Raw genomic sequence first — 21,163 nt, 5'->3', positions numbered from 1 at the left:
AAACCCCTTTGTTGAATATAAAAACCTATTTAAGCTACTGGGATAAAAAAAAAATCTGAATTAGCTTTACTTGCCAAGTTTTGTACAAAATCTAGGAATTTAACCTAAGTTTCACTTTGCTTTCAATTATTACATTTTAAAAGTTTTTTTATACAAGAAGGGGGAAATAAAATTATATATATAAATGTATCTGTTTATCAGCTGGTTTTTATATTTTAGTCTGTCTGATTGCATCATTTTAAAAAAGAAAAAACCTTTTTTAAACCTTACATGAGTAATTTCTTGGTGGGATTCTATTTATTTTAATTGAGTAAAATATGTTGAAGTAGTGCTACTAATTTTTTTGTACTTTCCCCACCTCTTCGAGGGCTGTTTCAGTTACTGAGCCAAATAACAACAGATGATTGTTTATAATTTGCTACTGAAACAAATATTAAACATTTAGATTTGAACTAGGCTACAATCAAACAAATATTACTGGAATATAGTTAAAAACACTGCTTTAAATTTATTTGTGCTACAACTGTTAAATCAAATTATTCTTGTTCTCTCATTTTCACTCCCAATAAGCAAATATAAAAAAATATAGATTATTAGATTGTTGGTTTGGGCTAAACTCAAGAATGTTTTTGGAGGTTTGGTATCAAATTTTTGAAGTATCAGTTCTCACAAATATTTAAAAAATGACGACCTGATCTGAATCATCAGATAGAAATTAATTTGTTGAAACAAATATATTTCTTCATGGGGCCCCTTTAAGAATTTCCAGATTGTAGTCTTTGTTTACATAACAGATGGTGCCACCCATGGACGGCGTACGGTGGTTCAAATGGAAAACTAAACCCACGCTTTGATCACTTTATCCCCACAATATTAAATCCATGAAAATAACATCAGTAGGTGTGAATGTCTGTGTCTTTAAATAATAAATCACAGTCACATCTGCGCAGACTCACCGTAGGAAGAAGCAGAGCTGCCGAGGCGTCCCCCCCTACAGAAAGTAAAGCAGAAGTGAATGGTACAGTCCGGCCCTGCTCTTCGCTGTTTTTGTATCTGCTGTAGAGCGGATTCAACCGCCAAGTAAGTTACGCTCTGCTGTGGTTAGCCCAGGAAGTTACAGAGCAGTTTTTATTTTCCTTTTCCCCCCCTACAAACAGACAACTGGATTTAATCGGATAGAGATACACGGATGATGTCAGAGTCATAAGATGTAGTGAGGGGACTTGGTGTCTTTTTTTCCTTCTCCTCTCTTAAAGGGAATCTGTTAATCTTGTGAGACACTGTTATTACTGTGGAGCTAACACAGTCAAGCCTCATGTTTTCGTCAAGCCAGGAGGAGCACTGCGCTCCGTCCAAAGACCCGGTGAAGTACGGGGAGTTGGTGGTGCTGGGGTAAGATTATGGCATATTTATTTTTAAATTTACTAGTTCAGGACGAACAAGAGAGCGAGTGTTTAGTGTCTTAAAAGTTTCCCCGGATGTTCCTCTACCTCGCTCTGCCGAGCCGCTATAAGCTGACTCTGAATTAGCAGGAATGTGTGTGTTTTTCTTTTTCATTTATTTACGGTGTCGGTCGGATTTAACTCGGGAGGCCGTTGGGCTTAGTTTAGAAATTTACGAGCTCACGTTACTCCTCAAAGCAGACACGTGCGCAGTCAGATATGCAGTCCAGTTGTTGTTGATGATGATGTTGATGATGATGATGATGATGTCTCGCTCCCTGATAACCAGTAGGGTATAGAAACTAAAGCCTGACCAGATAATAAACACGTTCAGGACAACTTTAGGTACACCTCCTGCTTCCCAGCAGCCCCAGCCGGAGCGCTCCTCCCTGCCTTGGAAGTTGGATTCACGGGGCTTCAGGAATTCGGAAGTCGTGGTGGTCCCCACCCCCAGGCCCCCCGGCTGCTTCCTTTTCGGCTGCCACAACCCCAACCCTGCACAACTTTTGTTCTAACACGCACCATTGTCTGTCCCTGCTGGAAGGATTAATAATTACTCCCCAAGGCATTGTTTAGTTGAATTATATCACCACACAAATAGGCACTAATATCAGAACAGCCTTGGAAGCTTAACTCCTGACAGGATCAAGTTGAGAATGATGAAAGTAAGCAGTACAACTTGATCTTCATTGTGAAATTCTAAAGCCACATTGTGCAAGTCAGAGGACAGGAAGTTACTGTGCATATGTCATCACTAATAGGACACAAGTCATCCAATTCTTTAAAAACAAAGCCAGGGGGTATGTTAGAGTTTGCATTGCATGCCTGTGGTCAAAATCTATGTAGATCCTCGGACTCCCATCCCAAGGGGCGTGATTGAACATCCACAAAGTAATTAGAAAGTGGGAAAGTGTTAGTACAGGGATTCCTGCAGCGATTGCAGTTTTCTGGACGATCTACTTTAAAAATTCTGGCCTTCTGTTTTCAGTTTTGGCTGATACTGATTTGTTTTACTAATGACTCAGGTGTTATAAGGTCACAATACACATTCAATGTTCCAATCTTATCATGAGAAACATCAAACAATACCTGTGAAACAATAATCTTCCATGGCAGAACAGAAGGAGACAGTGGGTGACTTTCAGACCTCTGCAGATGTCTGAAGATCGATTTTCGATGTGCTAGGATTAACTAAACCATTTCTATTTGCTAAATGCCAGAATAATAGGGGAGAATGGTTCAGTTTGCGTCATATCCAGAAGTTTTCACACACACTATAGGTACTTACCAACTGATATGACTTTAAAAACTTCCAATGTTTATGTCCCAACATTGGACATAAACGGGGGAACATTTGTGGATAAAGAAAGGCCTTAAAACTCACCACTCTCTTGCGTAATTTAATGGGAAACTCAAAAGACAACATATCAGGAAAAAACATTGTGAACTTTGGGTATGATTTCCAGATGGCTGAAGGTGCAATGTTCATCTGTCATCTGAGAACTGTGTGTATGAGCCACACAGGAGGTAGGAGCATCATGTTGTGTGGGAGTTTTGCTGCAGGAGGAACTGGTGCAACTGGTAAAAATATAGATGGCATCACGTGGAAAGAACATTTTGTGGAAATGTTGAAGTAACATCTCAAGACATCATCCAGGAAGTTAAACCTTCCCCACAAAAAAGTCTTCCAAATGGATAGTGACAATATGGATCCCTCTAAGTTAATTAGAACATGGCTTACGGAGAGTCTGTGGGCCAAGCTGAAAAGTTTTGTGCTACAAACCTGACTCAGCAGAATCAGTTTGGTTGGGGGGAATGGACCAAAATTACAGCAAACTATTGGTTGTGTAAGAATTTCCAAAACATTTGACCTAAGTCAGGCAGTTTACAATAAAAGGCATTGTCAAGAAAGCCTGTAAAATTTCATCTCTCATTTAGCAAAAATGGTCATTTAAATGAGACCATTTCAAGGACTTTCTGAGTCAACTTTTGGACTCCAAAAGTCCAAAAGTGACTGGATTTCTTTTCTGGTATTAAGCAACACAGCAGCAGTGGAAATAAACGCCGTCTTCCTCTTTTCAATAAAAACATTAAGATAATTTTACATATTTTTCTTTTTTAATTTACACGTATCTCAGGTTTATTATTAGCTCCAATGTGAATATCACAAAATAAACTAATATCATGTGAAATAAGGTAGAAACAAAAGTCTGTGTTGTTATTTTCAGCTGGGTTTTAGCTGTAGAGGAAGTTTAGTTTTTACCCTGAAGTACCAGTTCCCTGAAAAAGTGTATGAAAGCCTGATCTGTGTGGTGTTGTCTATCTTTGTATGTTGTTTTTTATGCTTTTTTGTACACTATTGTGCAAAAGTACAATTGGAAAATCTTCTCTTTACGTTCAAAACAAGAAGAATTTGTCCATGATGGACAAAAGTAAAGCTGCAACTTATTCATAACAAAGGTGAAATACCTTGAACTAGAGAAGTAGGAATCTCAGTTTGAGACTTCTTGCAGCGGAATCCTTCCTTAATCACCTTAATGTTAATGATTAAGAAAGCTAATATTTCAGTATTAGCTGCATCTTGTTTCAGAACTATTGAATCCTTCAAATGTCAATCCAGATTTGTGGAAAATTACCAGTATTACAAAGCAAGAACTGTGTGTAATCATTTATTTTTTTTATTTTTTTTTTAAGAAGAAAACTCTAAACATCATTCTGGATAATCAAGCTGCAACATGTCCAATACTCTGTCATGCTTTGCGTTGTCAATGATTAGACTTTGGTCAGTATTTTTACTCTCCTCAAAGTTTGACATGAATTATTAACAGTTCTCGTAGTTTATGCTGTTCGAATCTCACATTTACAGCACTTGAAGCGAATAGCAGCAAAGTTATAGACTGGGGAGTAGAGTGGGCGGCTTTGTCCTTCGCCTCCAGCTGCCCATTCAACAGCCATCCTGCTTATTGTAAAGGACAAAAAGCAGCGCTGACTGGTTATCACCCAGGGCTGAGCGTGTGGTGTGTTTGACGCCTGGACTTTTGTTCTCCCTCCTGACATCAAGACACGTACGTGAATCAGATGTGACGGGTGCATAATCACTGCCGTGACATCACATCCCCATTGATAAAGCCGATGGTAGACGAGATAGCTGTCAGCATGGCACAAAGCTTGTTTGAGCTGCAGTTTCCCTCGGCGGCTTGTTGTCACGGCCGCGGCGGCTCTTATTACTTGCATGGCTGCCCGCCATCTCCGCCGCTCTCTGCTGAGGTGGGATTGGCTCGGTGCTGGTCAGCGAATGGAGGAAGGGGGGGAGCTGGAGCTGGACGGGTATCTTGGAAATGAAAGAACGGATTGATCAGGACTCGGTCTTTGCTTTTCCTCAGCTTCCTCTGTTCATTGTGGCTCGGAGACTGGGCCCATTGAGGGAACTTTCTACATTTTTGCCATGAAAAAGTGCTCAGTAAAAAGAAGCCAGCTTAGCTTTGTTACAGACTTCCACTGATTGTCGATACATTACTCCTTCAGCAGAAACTTATTACAGAAAAGAAAGCTGTCTTTTAAAAGTTTGTGTTTAGTTTTGTTTCACCCTCTATGACCCTGTTGGATCAACTCAGTGTACAGTAGCTGGAACATTTTTTATGTTCTCTTTGGAGCTGAAATCAACAAGTGATGAATCGATTGTTGAAATAACTGTCAACTAATTTAGTAATCGATCATTAGCTGGAGTATGCAGACTCAAAAAAAGCAAATCAGAGCAGTATTTAAGCCAAAATTTTACAACATGTATACGTTTTGTATTTAAGATGAAAACACCTTTGTCTGTAAATACGTTTTACCCAAAACTCCTCATTAGCATAGATTTATCTTCACCTAGTTTAAATTCATTAAACAAATACTATATTACTGCGTTTGGGTAATAAAATATTTATTTTCTTGTTTAAGTGTGGAATTTAATTATTTAGGGTTTGTTTGCATCTTCTACTATTGTATGAAAAAACTTAAGTGAAATGAGAACTCTGTAGAATGTGACTACTCTTTTATAGGACTAATGGGTTAATTGCCAGGATAAGCTATAGAATCACTGATTACGAAAATAATCATCAGTTGCAGCCCTCGTCTTTTTGCAGATTTCTTTTTCCTTGTTCCAAAGTGCATGTTTAAAGTATAATTCTTTAATTGAAAAGGCTTTCCAAACAAGCCTGACACTATGAAAACCTAATCACTCCGTAGACCTGTTTGTACCATCAAATGTTAGCAAGGTTTTTTTTTTTTATGGTGAAGGAATTTTGAACCACTTTTCTTTGTAGAATTGTTAAATTCAGTCACAAGAGAGTTTTCAAGCAGACATAGCATGTATGAAGTCATGCCACTTAAATCCATCTCAGTTGGATTTAAGTTCGGGCTTTGACTAGGCCTTGTTTTCATTTGATTAAACTTGGAGGTGGACTTGCTGGTGTGTTTCACCCCATATTCCTACTGCACACTACCACACTACCACCACTATGTTTGTATGATATTCTCTCTTGTTCCCTTTAGTCTTGTCAGTCCAGAGAATATTTTTCCAAAAGTCTTTGGGGTTGTTTAGATGTTTTTTTTTTTTTTTTGGTAAATGTGATACGACCATGTTGTGTTATTTTTAGCCAGCAGGAACGCTGAAACCCTTTCCAGGCCGATTGGTGTCACTTTGTTTCTCGTCTGTTCTTCAGTTTCTTGACATTAGGTCTACTTCATGTTGTCAAATGGGTTCTGCATAGGTGAGTTTTTGATTCTACAAAATCAGGGCATAATCAAGCCTAAAAAGATTGAACGAATCTGTCCTTAAAAATGTGGTTTTTGCCAATCGAGGTGATTACTCACTTGGGGCCTGGTTGGTTTGGTTAGCTTTTTCCCATTAATAAATAAAATGACGATTTAAAGACTACATTTTTTTATTTAAATGACAAATTGAAGGGTGGCAAAAACAGAAGAAACCTATAAGGGGAGCAGACGCCTTTTCACAGCACCGTATCTCCTTCGTGTTCTGTAATCGGTACACTTTGACATTAACACAAGAGGTAGGAGGTGCTGTTGGCTCCTTACTGCAGCCCTGGAGGATACGCGATATGCCACAGTCTTCTAATCCCTGCTGCTAAATATTGGAAGGTAAATCCGCCGTCTGCCTGGCACAGGTCAAAAGGGAACGTGATCACAATTAGTTGGTAGAGCCGCTTTAAAGAGCCTGTCCTGGCTAATGTGACGGTGGCAGCTCCCGGATGACATGATATTGTTCTACGGCGTGATGATGAATTAATTTAAAGCTTGTGGAGCTTTTTATTACAGACTTAGAGGTTATGTTCTTCAGCATAATTCATCATGGTGAAAATGCTAAGCTTCGTGTCAGCTGAATACATGCTTAGTGTGAGACATTCAGGAGCCAGCCAGTGCTGAGTGTACGTCTGAACAATGCAGGCCTTTATTTAGGCTGGGAGTTTCTACGGTTGATCTAGGATGTTTGTCAACTGCTCTCATCCATCATGGGGTTCAAATCTTAAGCAAACACACACAGTGCAGCGTGTGTGTTAGTGTAAATTTGGATTTTATTGCAAAATTGAAACAATAAATCAGAACAGTGATGGCAGAAGGAGTGACCTCAAGCACTGGCTTGTTTCCAGTAGGCCTTCAAAGCAAAACTTTTCAATCTGCTGAAGTTGTTTGCCATTTCTGTGGTTTTCATGATATCCCAACGTATTGTTACAGAGTGCTGCTCCTCCCCCACATATTGCTGTAAAAACATACATTGTTGCAGCTGGTAAGGGCTGTGTGTTCTGCATCTTTGCTTAGATGCATCACAAATTTTAAAAGCAGCAGCATATACTTTAATTATACATATGCTATAGATTAAGAAACCAGTTGGAATGCAATATTTATTGGTAATTATATTCATGTCTTGAAGTCACTTTGCCCAATAGATATAAGATATTCAGCCTGACGGAAGGATATGTGAAAAGAGCGGCGTGTGGAAAACATTTCGTGATATTTCAATTTCAGGTTATGTTAGAAACAATAAGAAATCGTTGGAAAAAAAAAAAACACATTTCTATGCTGTATAATTTTAGCTGCAGTAGAAATAATTGTTGCTTTTGTAATTTAAATGAAAACAATTAGATCAGGGGTGTCAGACTAGTTTCATTTCAGGCACATCAGAATGCTGTCAGAGGAACGGTTATAGCAGAATGTATCGATAAAACTACTTATTAACAAACAGTTAAAATATTATAGTGCTACAATGAGTACTTCTTAAAATTAAATGGCATATAACAACTTTTTAATTTATGTAATTTAGCACTATACAAATAAAACTGGTTTGATTTGACTTATAAAATAATATCTTCAAGTGTGACCCTCTGGAGTCCTGAGGGCCACGTATATAAATTTGACCAAATTGAGTTTGACATATGTGAATGAAGTTATAATGAAGTTATGCTGTAGGTCATAGATTGAAGATTTTATCTAAATACTATGGCATTGGTTCATTCAAATCTCAGAAAAAAAAATGTGTTAGATTTATAAAAGCAGAGGTTCTATTAGGAATGAAGTGCACACTCTCAAACATTATAAAAAATGTGAGTAAAAATGAACAAAAAAAGCCATAAACTTGCTTTAGTTGTACGTTTTCCATAGAATCCGCCTTCCTGGCTCTCTGTGGGTGGCTTGTCTTACAGGCCAGCTTTGTGCACAGTGCTGACTGGGACCATGTGTTTCCCTGCCTGGCCAGCCGTATGGAGACACGGGACAGGTGGGCCAGCTTAGGAGGGAGTTGAGGGAGGAGGCGAAGGAGGTTCTGTCGCCTTTATGTTGTAACAAAGACGAGAGGAGTCCCATCATGGTGCGGCCGGTTGAACCTCTTCCCTCAGATGAACTGCTATGCAAAGTTGGGGCGTTGGATGTAAATATTTCTGCTAGACGGTGTGGCTGTTTAGCGCTCCGTGGTTACGTGTGCGGGTGTGAGCAGAAGGTCTGCGTGTTGGATGGGAGTAAAGCATGGGGTGACCCAGCTGTAGGAACCAGCTGGTGGACAGAAAGTGGATCAGTCCCACCGGAAAGGGCTCCGCCATTCATGAGGAGGAGCTTGGGCGAGGAGCCTTGCTCTGGACAGAAGGGGCGAAGCTGGAATCTGGTGTGAAGGGATCAGGAAGCACAGAGCTTGTGGATTTGAGTAAAGGCTCTCAAATCATGTCAAATCTAAAATTATTCTGACGATTAATCAATTGATCGCATAAAAAGTTGGGATATTGTGCAGATTTTCATTTAATCATGTAAGCCTTCTTTATACAACATTATTCATACATTAAAAGATGCAAAAGAACAAATAATTTAATCCCTTTTTTTACATAAGAAAATAAACATTTCATTGCCTAAAAATGCAATAACAGCATTTCTTTAGTGTACGCTCGATTGTTGGTAGCAAAAGGGTTCATCTGCAGCCAAAAAAATTCTTCTACCATCATCTGTTGACTACTTTTTTGATTAGCCAATTAATAACTGGATAGAAAAAAGATGCTTAACAAGTTTTTCTTCTTACACAGTTTGAACCAGGTGAACCTAAAACTGTCACATGAGCTCCTGGTAGACCGTATTTACAGACAAGCAAGGCTTTTTCTTATCTTCAATGCAGTGTATACATTTGTTGTATAGCTTCAGCTTAATTACTGCTCTGAGGGTGTTGTTCTTTCACAAAATGTCATGTTTTATTTAGTGTTTGTATTCTCCAGTAAACAATTAATCGATTACTAGATTAGTTGCCGATTATTTCAATAATCGATTAATCACGATTGATCCAATTAATCATTTTAGCCCTAGTAGCTTTCTATGTAATTATGTTAAAATATGCTCAGTTTGCCACACAGTCTGCGCATTTTAAAATGTGTTCCTGCTTGTAGCTGCAGTTTACGCAGCCCCACTCAGTGAAATCACCAGAGTGCATTATGTAATAAGAGACATTATCCAAGGTGACGCTTAGATTACTAATATGGTGTATTAGATTGCCAGTGATGTAATGCGTGGAAAAGCTCCCATTCAAAGCACGCAAATGTTTCTAAATCTCCATGTGTACTTTTTATATGATTACAAGAATTTTGCCTGCAAATCTCATTACACACATCTTTTTGGAGCTGCAAAAAAAAATGGCTTTTTATCCAGAGGGGGGAAAAAATAACTGTGAATGCTGTCCTTTTCTCCACCCCGTCCTAACCCCCACCTCCCCACTGTGACAGGTACAATGGCTCTCTGCCCAATGGAGATCGGGGTAGACGGAAAAGCAGATTTGCGCTTTTGAAGAGGACCAAAGCCAACGGTGTTAAGCCGAGCACCGTGCACATCCTCAACACACCCCAGGATAGCAAGGTACAGAACAAAAGATGACTTAAGACTTAATGAACACACTGTCACTGTGAATGGTGTGTATTTTGGACCAAATATGTATGAATGAAGGTGTGAAATGTTGTTTTTCTCCTGAATCTGGTGGAGTTAAAGTGAAGGGAGAGTCTTTCGGCAGCACGGTTTCCTGTTCTCTGTCCCTCATGGAACCTGAATGTACGTTGCTGTTGGCCTTGGCCATTGTGTTGACATTTCCAGTTCAATAACCATAGTTCCTAGCTGGGCCTCATTGCTTCTCTTCACACCAGAGAGCCAGGATAACATGTTTCCCTTCCCGCATTCCTCCTCTCGGTTCCAGAGCCAGGCCGTTAAACAAGGAGCTGCTTTTTTCTGCTGTTATTCAGACGTTTGTTCTCGCTTTAGCTCTCCGACCAAAGGCTCTCAGGTTCAGGTTTCTGTCACCTTGTGTAACGTGACTCCTGGTATCTGCTCAGAAGGTTTTCTTTCTGGGAGAAAGGCCTTTTCACAATAGAGACGGAGCTTTATAGCTGAATGTTTGGAAGAAGTGGTTTAAAAAAAAAAGTATTTGTACTCCTTGTACTTTTTCACATTTTGTCAGGTTACAGCCTCGGACCTCAGTCTGTTTTTTAGAGATCATACGTGATAAAATTTAGTTCAGTTCCCTTTAATCCTGGGACGCAGTATTTAGGCTTAAATACTGCTCTATTTTGGTCCCTCCCTCATAAACTCCAATTTTATTCAAGTCAAAACAGCAGATTCTCCACCTGAGCTGTGAATTCCCGCAGCTCCTCTGGAGATGCCGTGATGTCTCGACCCACGGCTGTTGGTTTGGTTTAGGTGGAGAGCCATTCCATGGCAGCTTTGTTTTTGTGCCAGTCTCTTTTTTTTTATTTTTCAGATGATGGATTGAACCGTGCTCTGTGAGACGTTCAAAGCGTGGGAAATTGTTTCCTAACCTGACCCTGCTTTATGATGCTGTGTGTTCACTGATGTTTGCCAACAAACCTCTGAGGGCTTCACATAGCATCTGGTTTTATGCTGAGATTAAATTACACACAGGTGAACTCTGTTTACTAACTAGGTAAATACAAACATGAAATAATGCATGGTTGTCCTTTCTCTTCCACAATTATTCACTACTTTATGTAGGTTATACATTCTAAGGGAAATACACTGGAAATGTGATGAAGTTTAACTTTTGCAAAGGCAATGTGAACTGTGATGGAATATCATTTCTCAGAAATGTAGGCTGCATTGTTTGTGGCTTTAAAAGAACAATAAGTGGTGTCTGTTGGAGGCGTTTTGAGTATGGGAACTGCTGCGACGTTCTTCCTCTTTTACCTCTGTTCCTCTTTGCCACCCTGTTACCAGGCCTGGGATTATTAGTGCTGAGCGAGCGGAGGATGTTGTCGCAGTCGGCCAGCCCTCCTCCACTCCCAGCTGCACGTACCGTCAAAAATAACCATCTGCGAGAGACAAACAAGGTGCCGAGCCAATGGAGTGATTAAATATATCAAACACTGAAGGAGTCAGATGAAAGAAGCCATCTTTTTCTCCTGTTTGGAGCGGTCTTGCCAGCGCCGCTCACGCTCCCCAACAGTGCAGCCTACGAATGAACCGAGAATGCCCGGTGGCTGAACGGGAACACTCACATGTCTGTGCACACGCTGGTGTTCATGACAGATATTGAGAAGCTCGCATGATGCCGCTGCCAGCCTTCGACTCGCTGCAGTTTATTTTGACTCAAGTCGAGGGGGAACACGGTTATTTTTACTCGTCTTTCTGTTTTGTTTTTTTTTGTTTTTTTGTGTGCAAGCACTCGTTTTCCTTTAGCTGCCGAACAGGTGGAGCAGCGTTTGTTTGCGGCGATGATGACATTTGTCCCCCGTCTGTGTCTGAAGTTACAGCAGAGCGTTGCGGCTCCGGTGACCCACTTTCTCTCTCTCCCTTTTTCCCCTCCCCGCACGTGACAAAATAGGAAAGGAGGAGGGATGGGGGTGGGGGGTTGTTTTGGAAATGGCATTTGCAGATAAGAGCTGGATGATGGTGGCATGTGTTTAAGTGTTGGTGAGAGCTGCTTTTTGGGCCTTAACGCGCCCTCCCCTCAGCGCGCTGACTGGCAGATCAGCCGCTTGGCGAGCTCATGCTAACCGAGGGCCAGCGGGCAGTTTATGGTCACTGTCATGGGAGTGTGAGTTTACAGGCTTTTCTCTGTTCCTGTTCCAGGAATTTGTACCGCACTGTGCAACTTAAGGTAATGCAATAAAGAAATTGTGCAATAAATTGGAGGAATTTTTTTGTTGTACTCTTTGTCTGTAAAGAGGAAAAAAAACAAGGACGAAAGTATGCACAGCTCCACCGCTGGATGGCTCTCATTTGTTGAACGGTTTGTGTCTCAGTACTGGCGTTGGTTTGGTTTCCTCCGTTGTAAAGCTAGCAGGAGTGGAGGGAGGGATTGCGCAAGGATGTTTTGTGGCACTGTTCCTGTAAATGACTGGTGGTATTGAAGCCACAAACAAGATGTAAAAGTAAAAGGATTCACTTCTTTGTGAATTAAGGCAGTAAGTTTCAGATGCGGTGCCTGGCAAAAGTATTCATACCCCATGAAGCTTTTCACTTTTTACCACATTAAAACCACAAGCTTAAGTATTCTATGGGAATTTTAATTAATAGACCAACTCAAAGTGGTGCATAGTTAAGTGGAAGAAACACTGCTGCATAATTTTCAACTTTACAAATGAAAAATATTAGTTTTCATTTTTTCCCCCTTTATCCCGATACACACAAATGAAATTCAGTGCAATCAGTTGCCTTCAGAAGTCGACTATATTGCACCTGTGTGATTTTAACATGAGTGTAAATCAACTGAACATTAACAAAAAATTAACTAAGAAACTCAACGCAAAGAAAATTAACTTATATGGCAACATCTTTGACCACAGAGAAATAAAACATTCTAAGACATATGGAACAAAAATGAACAACAGAGAAAGGATTAAAACGTAAGCACAAATAAAACACCTAAGGATGACGATGAGGATTCGTTTTATCATCAAATGCAGTTTAGGAACATTTGGATTTAGATCTTTGTATTTTCCAGTTCTAGCTCAGTATGAAAATAAAATCACATGGAAATATTTTTTGTATTTGCAGACTGTCCGAATGCCTAACATGTTTTGTCTTGCCTTCATTGTGTCCTTCTTTTAGGGCTGTGTAATATCGATTTTGCGATATATATCGATATTTTCTTTCCTGGAAAAAAATCGACAACCATCCGCAAGTATCGTAGCATCCAACTGTCACCTTGCTCACTCACTGCTTGCTTCGCCGGGAGAGTGATTAGGTCATCAGGCTTAGAGTGATTCCTTCAGATGTTAAGTGTCGAGGTTAAAAAGGTATCAAACTATTCAGAGCAGGGTACTTGGTGCACTTTATTTACTTTGCAAATGCATGTAAGCTACAGTTTGTACTGTTTCAATTAAAAGAAACATGTTTTCTCACCACTTCTTTGATTCATTTTGTCCAGCTGTCGACTTTAAGTCTGTGTCCATGTCCAACCAGAGCCAGGTATTGTGTAGTTGGTGCTTTTAATCAGTTTTCAGTTAAATTAATTCAGTCCAACTCTATAACAGTCACAAAATGTCACCAAAATCACTCTGTCCCTCTAAAATCTTTTAGAAAATCCCAAAAGTGTATTGAATTGTATCATTTGCTGAATATCGTAATATATATTGTATCAGGAGCAGAATATTGTGTATTGTATCGCATCGTGAGATTATTGTATCACTACAGCCCTACCTTCTTTCCTAACATACTTCTGTCAGTTTTGCTTTTTTTTTATCCTTACTGACGTCTTTCCTTACTTAATTACTCACCTCCAGTTTCTGGTATTCACAGCTTCCGTATTTAAAGCCTTTCCAGTGTTTTACATTGTAAGATGAACCAGAAGGTTTGGCGAATCTGGAAAGACTGAATATGGAAAAGTCTGGAACCTCCGCATCTAAAATGTGTATTAACCAAGTCCTAAGTCTGAAATGTGTCGTCTTCTTCCAGGTTGTGAACTGTAAAGGCCAACACAGCATCTCCTACACGCTGTCCAGGCACCAGACGGTGGTGGTGGAGTACAGCCATGATAAAGACACAGACATGTTTCAGGTGAACGCCCTGTTTAATTATGTGCTTGGTTGTAAAGGAGGCTGCATCTAAACCTCCCATGTTTTAATGAGAAGCTTGTACATTTGGAAATAATGTTAGAAAAAGACATAGTAATGTTTAAAATGTTTGTTTTAAAACTCTCAGTGACGAGGCAAAATATTTTTTTTTTCTTACATTCGAAAGCCAGTACATAATGCAAAAATATATATAATGCAAACTTTATTGGAAAGTTCGAAAGAGGGGCGAAATGAGTTTCACAAAACAAGAGACGTTCACAAACGAAGGATTTTTGAAGTTCTCAGAGAAGAAAAGTGACGAAATGAAACAGGAAATGCTTATTTCTACCTCTGGTTTCCTCTCCATCACTCTGATGCCTAGCCCCGCCCCCCTTTCACAAACTCTTTTCGTTTAGTGTGTTTTTTTGGAAGCACTATCTCAGGATTTCCCAGTGTTTTATTTGAAGCAGCACGAAGCCATCTGAATCTGAAACTGAGACAGTTTTGCCGCGTTTTTAATAAACGGATGCTAATTTTGAGACTGACGGCAGCAGCACGTTTAAAAACGGAGCTGAGACAGGAACATGAAAAGGTCAGTCGCCTACAGGTTAGTAACATGTTATAAAAAGAGCCTCAGAGAGGCTGAGGAGCCGGGCGGGTGGGGTCCGCCGAGTGGGCCTGTAATATAAACACCATGATTTCTGTCTCAAAGTCGCTACACGGCTCCACGTTTGGTGGCCTGTAATAGAAGTTAGAGTGGCTTGCAAAAATATTTATACTCCTTGAACTTTTCCACCACTTCACAACCAAACACTTCAGTCTATTATTACTGGGAATTTATTGGGAGGAGGGGTCGGCGGCTTTTATCGTCCAAAAAGCTCCTTCTCCCTTTCTAGAGCTGCAGAACACTAACCACAATCTACGTTTAAGTAAAGACACATATATTATACATCTAATTTTATGTTTTAGAGCAAACAAAAACAATTAAAACATTTATTTTACCATATTTATGAAATAAAAAGATATTATTCAGAGCATATTGACTAAAGAAAAATACGAGAATAAAGTCATAAAATTACGACAAGAGAAAAAGTTTACACAGCCCTCATATAAACTGTCTGGTTTATTCTCCTAAAGTAATTTCCTGTTATTGTTTGGTTGTGTTTTAGAGCACCATGGGTAACCAGAAGGTCAGTGCTAAAACTGAACAAGAACACTGGTTGTAAAACTTTATTTCCACACGAGAATGCCATGCTATGCCGTGCAGAGAAGCGAGTTTGTTTGATGAATGTTCATTTCCACGCCGAACTGCTGCGCCTTTAGACGCTAACAAACAGGATTATTTGATTGCCGCTGAAATCCTGAATCAAGCGAGAATGGTGAAAACACTTTGCTTTTATTTCTGCGTGAATTGGCCTGCTTACATCCCAAATGTTTACTCCGGCATTAGTGGAGACGGAGGTGACGCAACACGGTAGTAAAGGTGCCTCTGGCCCGACACTTTTGAAACCTGCTTTTAACATCAAGCCGACGCTGAGCTTTCAAAAACAATCAATTTCTCAGTTTCATCATGTTCAGTGTTTATTTTTCTCGTTCATAATTCCAGGGGTAAATACGTTTTGAAATTGTAAACTTTATTGAGGGTTTCAATGAGCTGAACGAACGATTTGTTGTGCAGATTGGACGGTCCACGGAAAATCCCATAGATTTTGTGGTTACTGACACCGTAGCGGGAGGCCAGGATGGAGAGGAGACTCAGATCACCCAGAGCACCATCTCTCGCTTCGCCTGCAGAGTCGTCTGCGAGCGCAGCCCCCCCTACACCGCTCGCATCTATGCGGCCGGATTTGACTCCTCCAAAAACATCTTCCTCGGGGTAATTACTAGTTGCTATTGATTTAAGGGGTTTCGTGAACTTCTACGTCAGTTCATGGGACGGAAGTATTCTTTTAATATAATAAAATACTATTTCTGCACCAGGAAAAAGCAGCAAAGTGGAAGAACCCTGATGGCCACATGGATGGGCTGACGACCAATGGGGTGCTTGTAATGCACCCTAAAGGAGGCTTTATGGAAGAGTCCAAGCCCGGCGTCTGGAGAGAGATCTCCGTTTGCGGAGATGTCTACACTCTGAGAGAGACCCGCTCGGCGCAGACCCCAGGAAAACTGGTGTGTTTACATACAACAGCTGCAAACTTAAATCTCATGAGTTCTAGTTCTAGTTGTGGCTCAAGCTGCACGTTTAGCGTCATTGTTCTGCTAGAAAGCAGGGAAGGTAGCAAACATTCAGCGCAGTCCTGAACCTCTAACAGGTTTTATTAGGTATTTTTTATGTAACTGAACAGCTGTGTGTAATTTTGTCGACCTTAAATCAGTCTCCCTTTTTCCAGGTGGAGAATGAGAGTAACGTCCTGCAGGACGGCTCTCTGGTGGACCTGTGTGGGGCCACTCTGCTGTGGCGCACCGCAGAGGGTCTCTTTCACACTCCCACCCAGAAGCACCTGGAGGCCCTGAGGCAGGAGATCAACGCGGCACGGCCCCAGTGCCCCGTGGGTCTCAACACGCTCGCCTTCCCCAGTATGCAGCGCAGTCGGGCCCTCTCCTCTCTGGAGGACAAGCAGCCGTGGGTCTACCTGGCGTGCGGGCACGTGCATGGCTACCACAACTGGGGCCACCGCTCCGAGCGGGAGCCCAACACCCAGCGGGAATGCCCCATGTGCCGGGTGGTGGGACCCTACGTCCCGCTGTGGCTGGGCTGCGAGCCCGCCTTCTACGTGGACACGGGCGCGCCCACTCACGCCTTTGTGCCGTGTGGACACGTGTGCTCGGAGAAGTCGGTCAAGTACTGGTCGGAGATCCCTCTGCCCCACGGCACCCACGCGTTCCACGCCGCCTGCCCCTTCTGTGCCACGCAGCTCGGCCCCTCTCAGGGCTGGTCCAAGCTGATCTTCCAGGGCCCGGTGGACTGATCCGAGGATCCCTGCTGCCGGAACGTTCTGGGAAGCCGATCAGATAAAACCCGTGCTTCATTTGTGCAAACCAGCCTCGAAATGGAATGAGTTTGCTTGAGTTTTGGCCGTTTACGTGGATCCTGTTCAACAGGGAGCCATTACAGATTGTTTAGGAGCTTTTCGGATGGAGTCAGAGAGTGCTCTGTCCAGACAACCAGTTGTTTTATGCAAGGCTTCGTCGTCAGGGTGTTTCGCAACACTACCATCAGATTGCTACAGAAAGTCTCTTAAACGATTGACATTTTTCTCCCACCAGGTGTCTTTGGGTCTGTTGGGAAAGGAAACAGTTGTTTAGTTTCTGATGGGACGGAGCTTTCACAGAGCCAGACAGCTGGACTGTTGGCTGGGAGAAAAGCCAGAAGGAACTTTGGGGTTTAACGGCTAAATAGCCAAAAAAAAACAAACAAAAAAATGCCTCCAATCGTTCCTCTTGGTGGTAAACTCTTAATGGCATCCAAATCACGTAACTCGCTAGAAGTGGCTTCCATTCACCGAACAAACTTTGATTTGTACAGAGATTAAATCCAGTGCCTGAGATCCCGATAAAACAAAGTGGGAATATTTTTATTAGAAATTGAAAATATATATATATATATTTTGTGGAAGGTAAAGGAAGAGGTGACACGTGTGCTTTACTACACTGAGGCTGTTGGAATGTTTTGTAACCCAAATGTTAATATATTTTTCTCCTTCATATATAATGTGTGTGAGAATGAATGCATGTGTAATTAGGTGTGGGTGTGTGCGTGTGTGTGTGTAGGTCGGACTGTGTGGCCCTGCATCATTTCACCCCGACCGCTTGTTATGATCTCGCATGCCAACCCGAACTGCTAGCAGAGATGTCGCAGGAATTAAAAGAAGGTCACCGGGTTTCAGAATGATGGTGTGGGAATCCACCGACTCCTTTCTGCTGGCGCTCTAATTATATGACCTGCTTTCTCAGTTGATGTCAGGCCCGCTCACAGTCAAATGTGACATTTTGGCTTTACAACTGACACCCACGTTGCTGATCAGCTTTGCACTGCTGTTAGCTTTATCCTGTACTGGGTCCGATCCAAGGCTGTTAAACCCTGGCCACGTTCTCAGTGGCATCGTGAGATTATAATGCAAGATGGGAGCGGCCACCGATTTAGTGATCCAAAGTGATCCTGTGAACCCAAACTCCTGCAATGACTGACCACTGACAGGTTGGGATTAGAGCACAGTCTGTTCTGTACCTTAGCGCAGGGTTCCTACACCCTCCCGAAGACGGTGAAAGTGTCGAATTAGCTTTTAAAGTGAAAAAGCAAAATCAGTATGGAAAACCGCTGTCTCCACGTTCCACTTGCCAGACTACGAGAATATGAATTCCTAATAACTCGCTCAAAGAAAGCGGAGTAAATTTGAGATGTATAAAAAGCAGTCGTGCGGGCTCACAACTCATTTTATTTTTAATTTTTAGAGTTTACAAGCTGACTATCTCCTATTTTTGTTAGATAAAATAATTTTCTTGCAATAAGAACCAACTGCTAACGTGACTGTTCTGATTTCTAAGTTGACACGTATCTATTGTTTCAGAAAATCCAACTTTTAATGTCTCATGGTGGCTTAGTGTTTTCCAATATAGTAATAATATCTCATTATTTTGAGATGAATGAAAGGTTCATTAAGACAGAGAGATAACGAAACTGTTATTGTTACAAAATGAACATCAAGTTTTATCTTGAGATAATCTAAAAAAAAAAAAAATTATTTTGGGATAATGCAACCACTATTGTGGGAATAAAATTAGGTCAAGGTCTAGTTATGAGTAATATAAATTAAGAATGAAAAACCCAAGAAGTCATTCGGCTTCCATTACCAAAACAAAATGAACTGGAGGAGACGTTCTCTTGAGAAAAAGAGATGGCTTACTTGAAAAACCAACAAAAATATCAAAACCTGATCATCTCAGTCATGTTATTTATAACATTAGAAAACTAACACCCTTGTAATCTTGTGGTAAGAAATAAAAGAAAAACTTGCTGACACAAAGTTGATATTTATTTCTCTCAAGATTTTGAGATAACAAAACATCACTGTAAAAAACAAACTAGGTATTTCAGTTTTGATTTGTCTTGTTATTTTAAAGCAATGAGAAATGAATAATGGTATCACTACACGTTTGAGATAACAACTTGAGATAACTCGTACTGTCAAAATCGGAACTTACAGTTTTGCTGCAAAAAAGTTTGGAGTTTGTTGCATCAGGATCAGATGTGCAAATCACATAGATAAAATATATTTTCGGCTACGAGAGTGACTGTGCAGTTTTTAGTTTGTGTTGCTTCAGTATTGCTGATAATAAACCTCAAATTGGAAGAAAAAAAAAAAACAACAACTAGTAAATCACATTAAACTTTTAGACCCAACTGTCTGACCTGATCCGACATTGAGATCTTTGATAATCTAACTCTTTGAGTTTTAAAGTGGAAGAATGTGTAGGAACCCTGTCTGTCTGGAATAACAATGTTATCCTGCTTTATGCCAAATTCAGCAAATGACGTTGTGGTCAGCTGAGTCAAGTCGTCCAGAACAAAGTAGCAGAGGAACTAAAACAGAAGAATCTGGGAGAAATGGCTTGAAAACACTGTTCCCATATGTGAAAATCTCATCAGTTCTGCTTGTAGTAGAGCATTAAGACGGTGGGATGTTGACTGCATTCAAGTAAACTTCCAGGCTGAATCATAAAGAATAAAATGAATTCAGGTATCCCTACAAGGGAGGGGGTGGGGGGAAATCAATGTTTTTTTTTTTTTTATCATTTGGGATTTTTCCACAGAGAAACCATGTAAACATTCTTGTAATTCTTCACAAATACCAGCAGCATTACTTCTACTTCATACCACTAAGAAACCTCTTGGTTTCGGCTTATTTCATGTAACTGCCACGCAGGGTGATGCACTAAGCCTGGAACTGTACAGTAGCATTCCCCTCTAACAGTTTTAAGCTCAAACACTGTGCCCATTGCTTGAGACCGTATTCTGTAACAGCTGCAGCGTAGCCGCCTCAAACATTCCTCCTCGGTAAACATGGGTGGGGCTTGCAGTTTCTCCCAAGGGCTCGTTCTATGAAATTTGTATTTTTTTTTTTTTTTCCCCTGCAGGAATTCTGTACACAAGCCATAGAACACACCGAAACTCCTGATGCCTCCTTTGCAAAGAATAAAAATATTTTTTAAATAACAAACAGGAGCTTCTTTCTCTGACTGTCAGTTTGTATTTTATACTTGTGGTTAATGGCGGGGGGCTGCAGGGCATTTGATCCTCTGATTTCAAGGGCCGTGTGCATTTGAAGAAGATTTGTTGGTTTTCTTATTCAGCCCTCGCCTTTGAACTCCAGATGTCTGTGCCGTGTTCACTCAGCCAACACAGCAGTAATGTTTAATCATACTTACACATGTGTTTCATCATGCGTCTGTGTGAGCATTGTACCTACTATCTTGCTTGCGAGTGCTGGCTCTACATGTTGATAACTCTATCAGGATATTTTTACTACAGATAAGCCAAAAAAAAAAAGAAAGTTCTTGAAGTTTGTTTTCTGCACATTTCTTCGTTTTATGAGAATCCGTTTTCCTTGCTGCGCATTTCCTACAGAGGCCTCAGGAGGGCACTGTTTCCTCAACAATAGAGCTGTTGGCACTGCGCCCTGAGGCATCCAACAGCCGCAGCAAAGAGATGAAAGTTTTTATGTGCGCATAAATTCATCACATAAATACATTAGAAACAAGAAAAAGAGAATTATCTGCACATGACTAAAAATCCTGCAAATATGCAACTAAAGGAGATGCATGTCAGCTGTATATTTAAAGGTATTACAGTTGAATCTTTTGCATTTTCAAGGCTTTTACAGCTAATTTAATTACGGAGAGCTTTTATTCCCCGTTTAACTGCTGTCATGTTCCCAAGAAATGCCAGATGTATACATATAGAGGTTTGCCACGTTTCGCCTTTTATGTTTACATTCCCTTAAAAAAGAAAAAGCAACACAAGATGCTGACAATGACATTTCCAATCATTCTTATTTGACTCCATCTCCCTCTATAATAAGGGGACATGAAAGCGATTTAAATACACTGCATGTCGGTTCGGCGCTGGGAGAGGACTGGAGCTGTGCGGTGGCATGCGTCCTGATTAACATTTCTCCAGCAGATGGGAAATGGGTT

At 40.8% G+C, this 21,163-nt stretch overlaps 1 protein-coding gene across 2 annotated transcripts; it reads left to right on the top strand.

Annotated features, from left to right (window-relative positions):
* The first annotated feature begins 1,000 nt into the window (after nucleotides 1-1,000).
* On the top strand, nucleotides 1,001-20,187 carry peli2 (pellino E3 ubiquitin protein ligase family member 2). 2 transcript variants are annotated; one of them, XM_088002370.1, is made up of 6 exons: nucleotides 1,001-1,080; nucleotides 9,695-9,824; nucleotides 13,872-13,973; nucleotides 15,648-15,845; nucleotides 15,950-16,138; nucleotides 16,360-20,187. In XM_088002370.1, exons 1-6 carry the CDS (start codon nucleotides 1,016-1,018, stop codon nucleotides 16,936-16,938), a joined length of 1,263 nt encoding a protein of 420 aa, XP_087858496.1. In that variant the 5' UTR covers nucleotides 1,001-1,015; the 3' UTR covers nucleotides 16,939-20,187. The 2 variants fall into 2 exon arrangements, with proteins under 2 accessions (XP_087858496.1, XP_014842558.1); XM_014987072.2 differs by lacking the exon at nucleotides 1,001-1,080 and adding an exon at nucleotides 1,087-1,392.
* The last annotated feature ends 976 nt before the right edge of the window (nucleotides 20,188-21,163 follow it).

The sequence above is a fragment of the Poecilia mexicana genome, unplaced genomic scaffold (assembly GCF_051168715.1).
Source record: "Poecilia mexicana isolate PSO_F unplaced genomic scaffold, ASM5116871v1 scaffold_22, whole genome shotgun sequence".
NCBI lineage: Eukaryota > Metazoa > Chordata > Actinopteri > Cyprinodontiformes > Poeciliidae > Poecilia > Poecilia mexicana.
The sequence above is the reverse complement of the archived record's forward strand: the minus strand, read 5'-3'. Positions and strand labels throughout refer to the sequence as shown.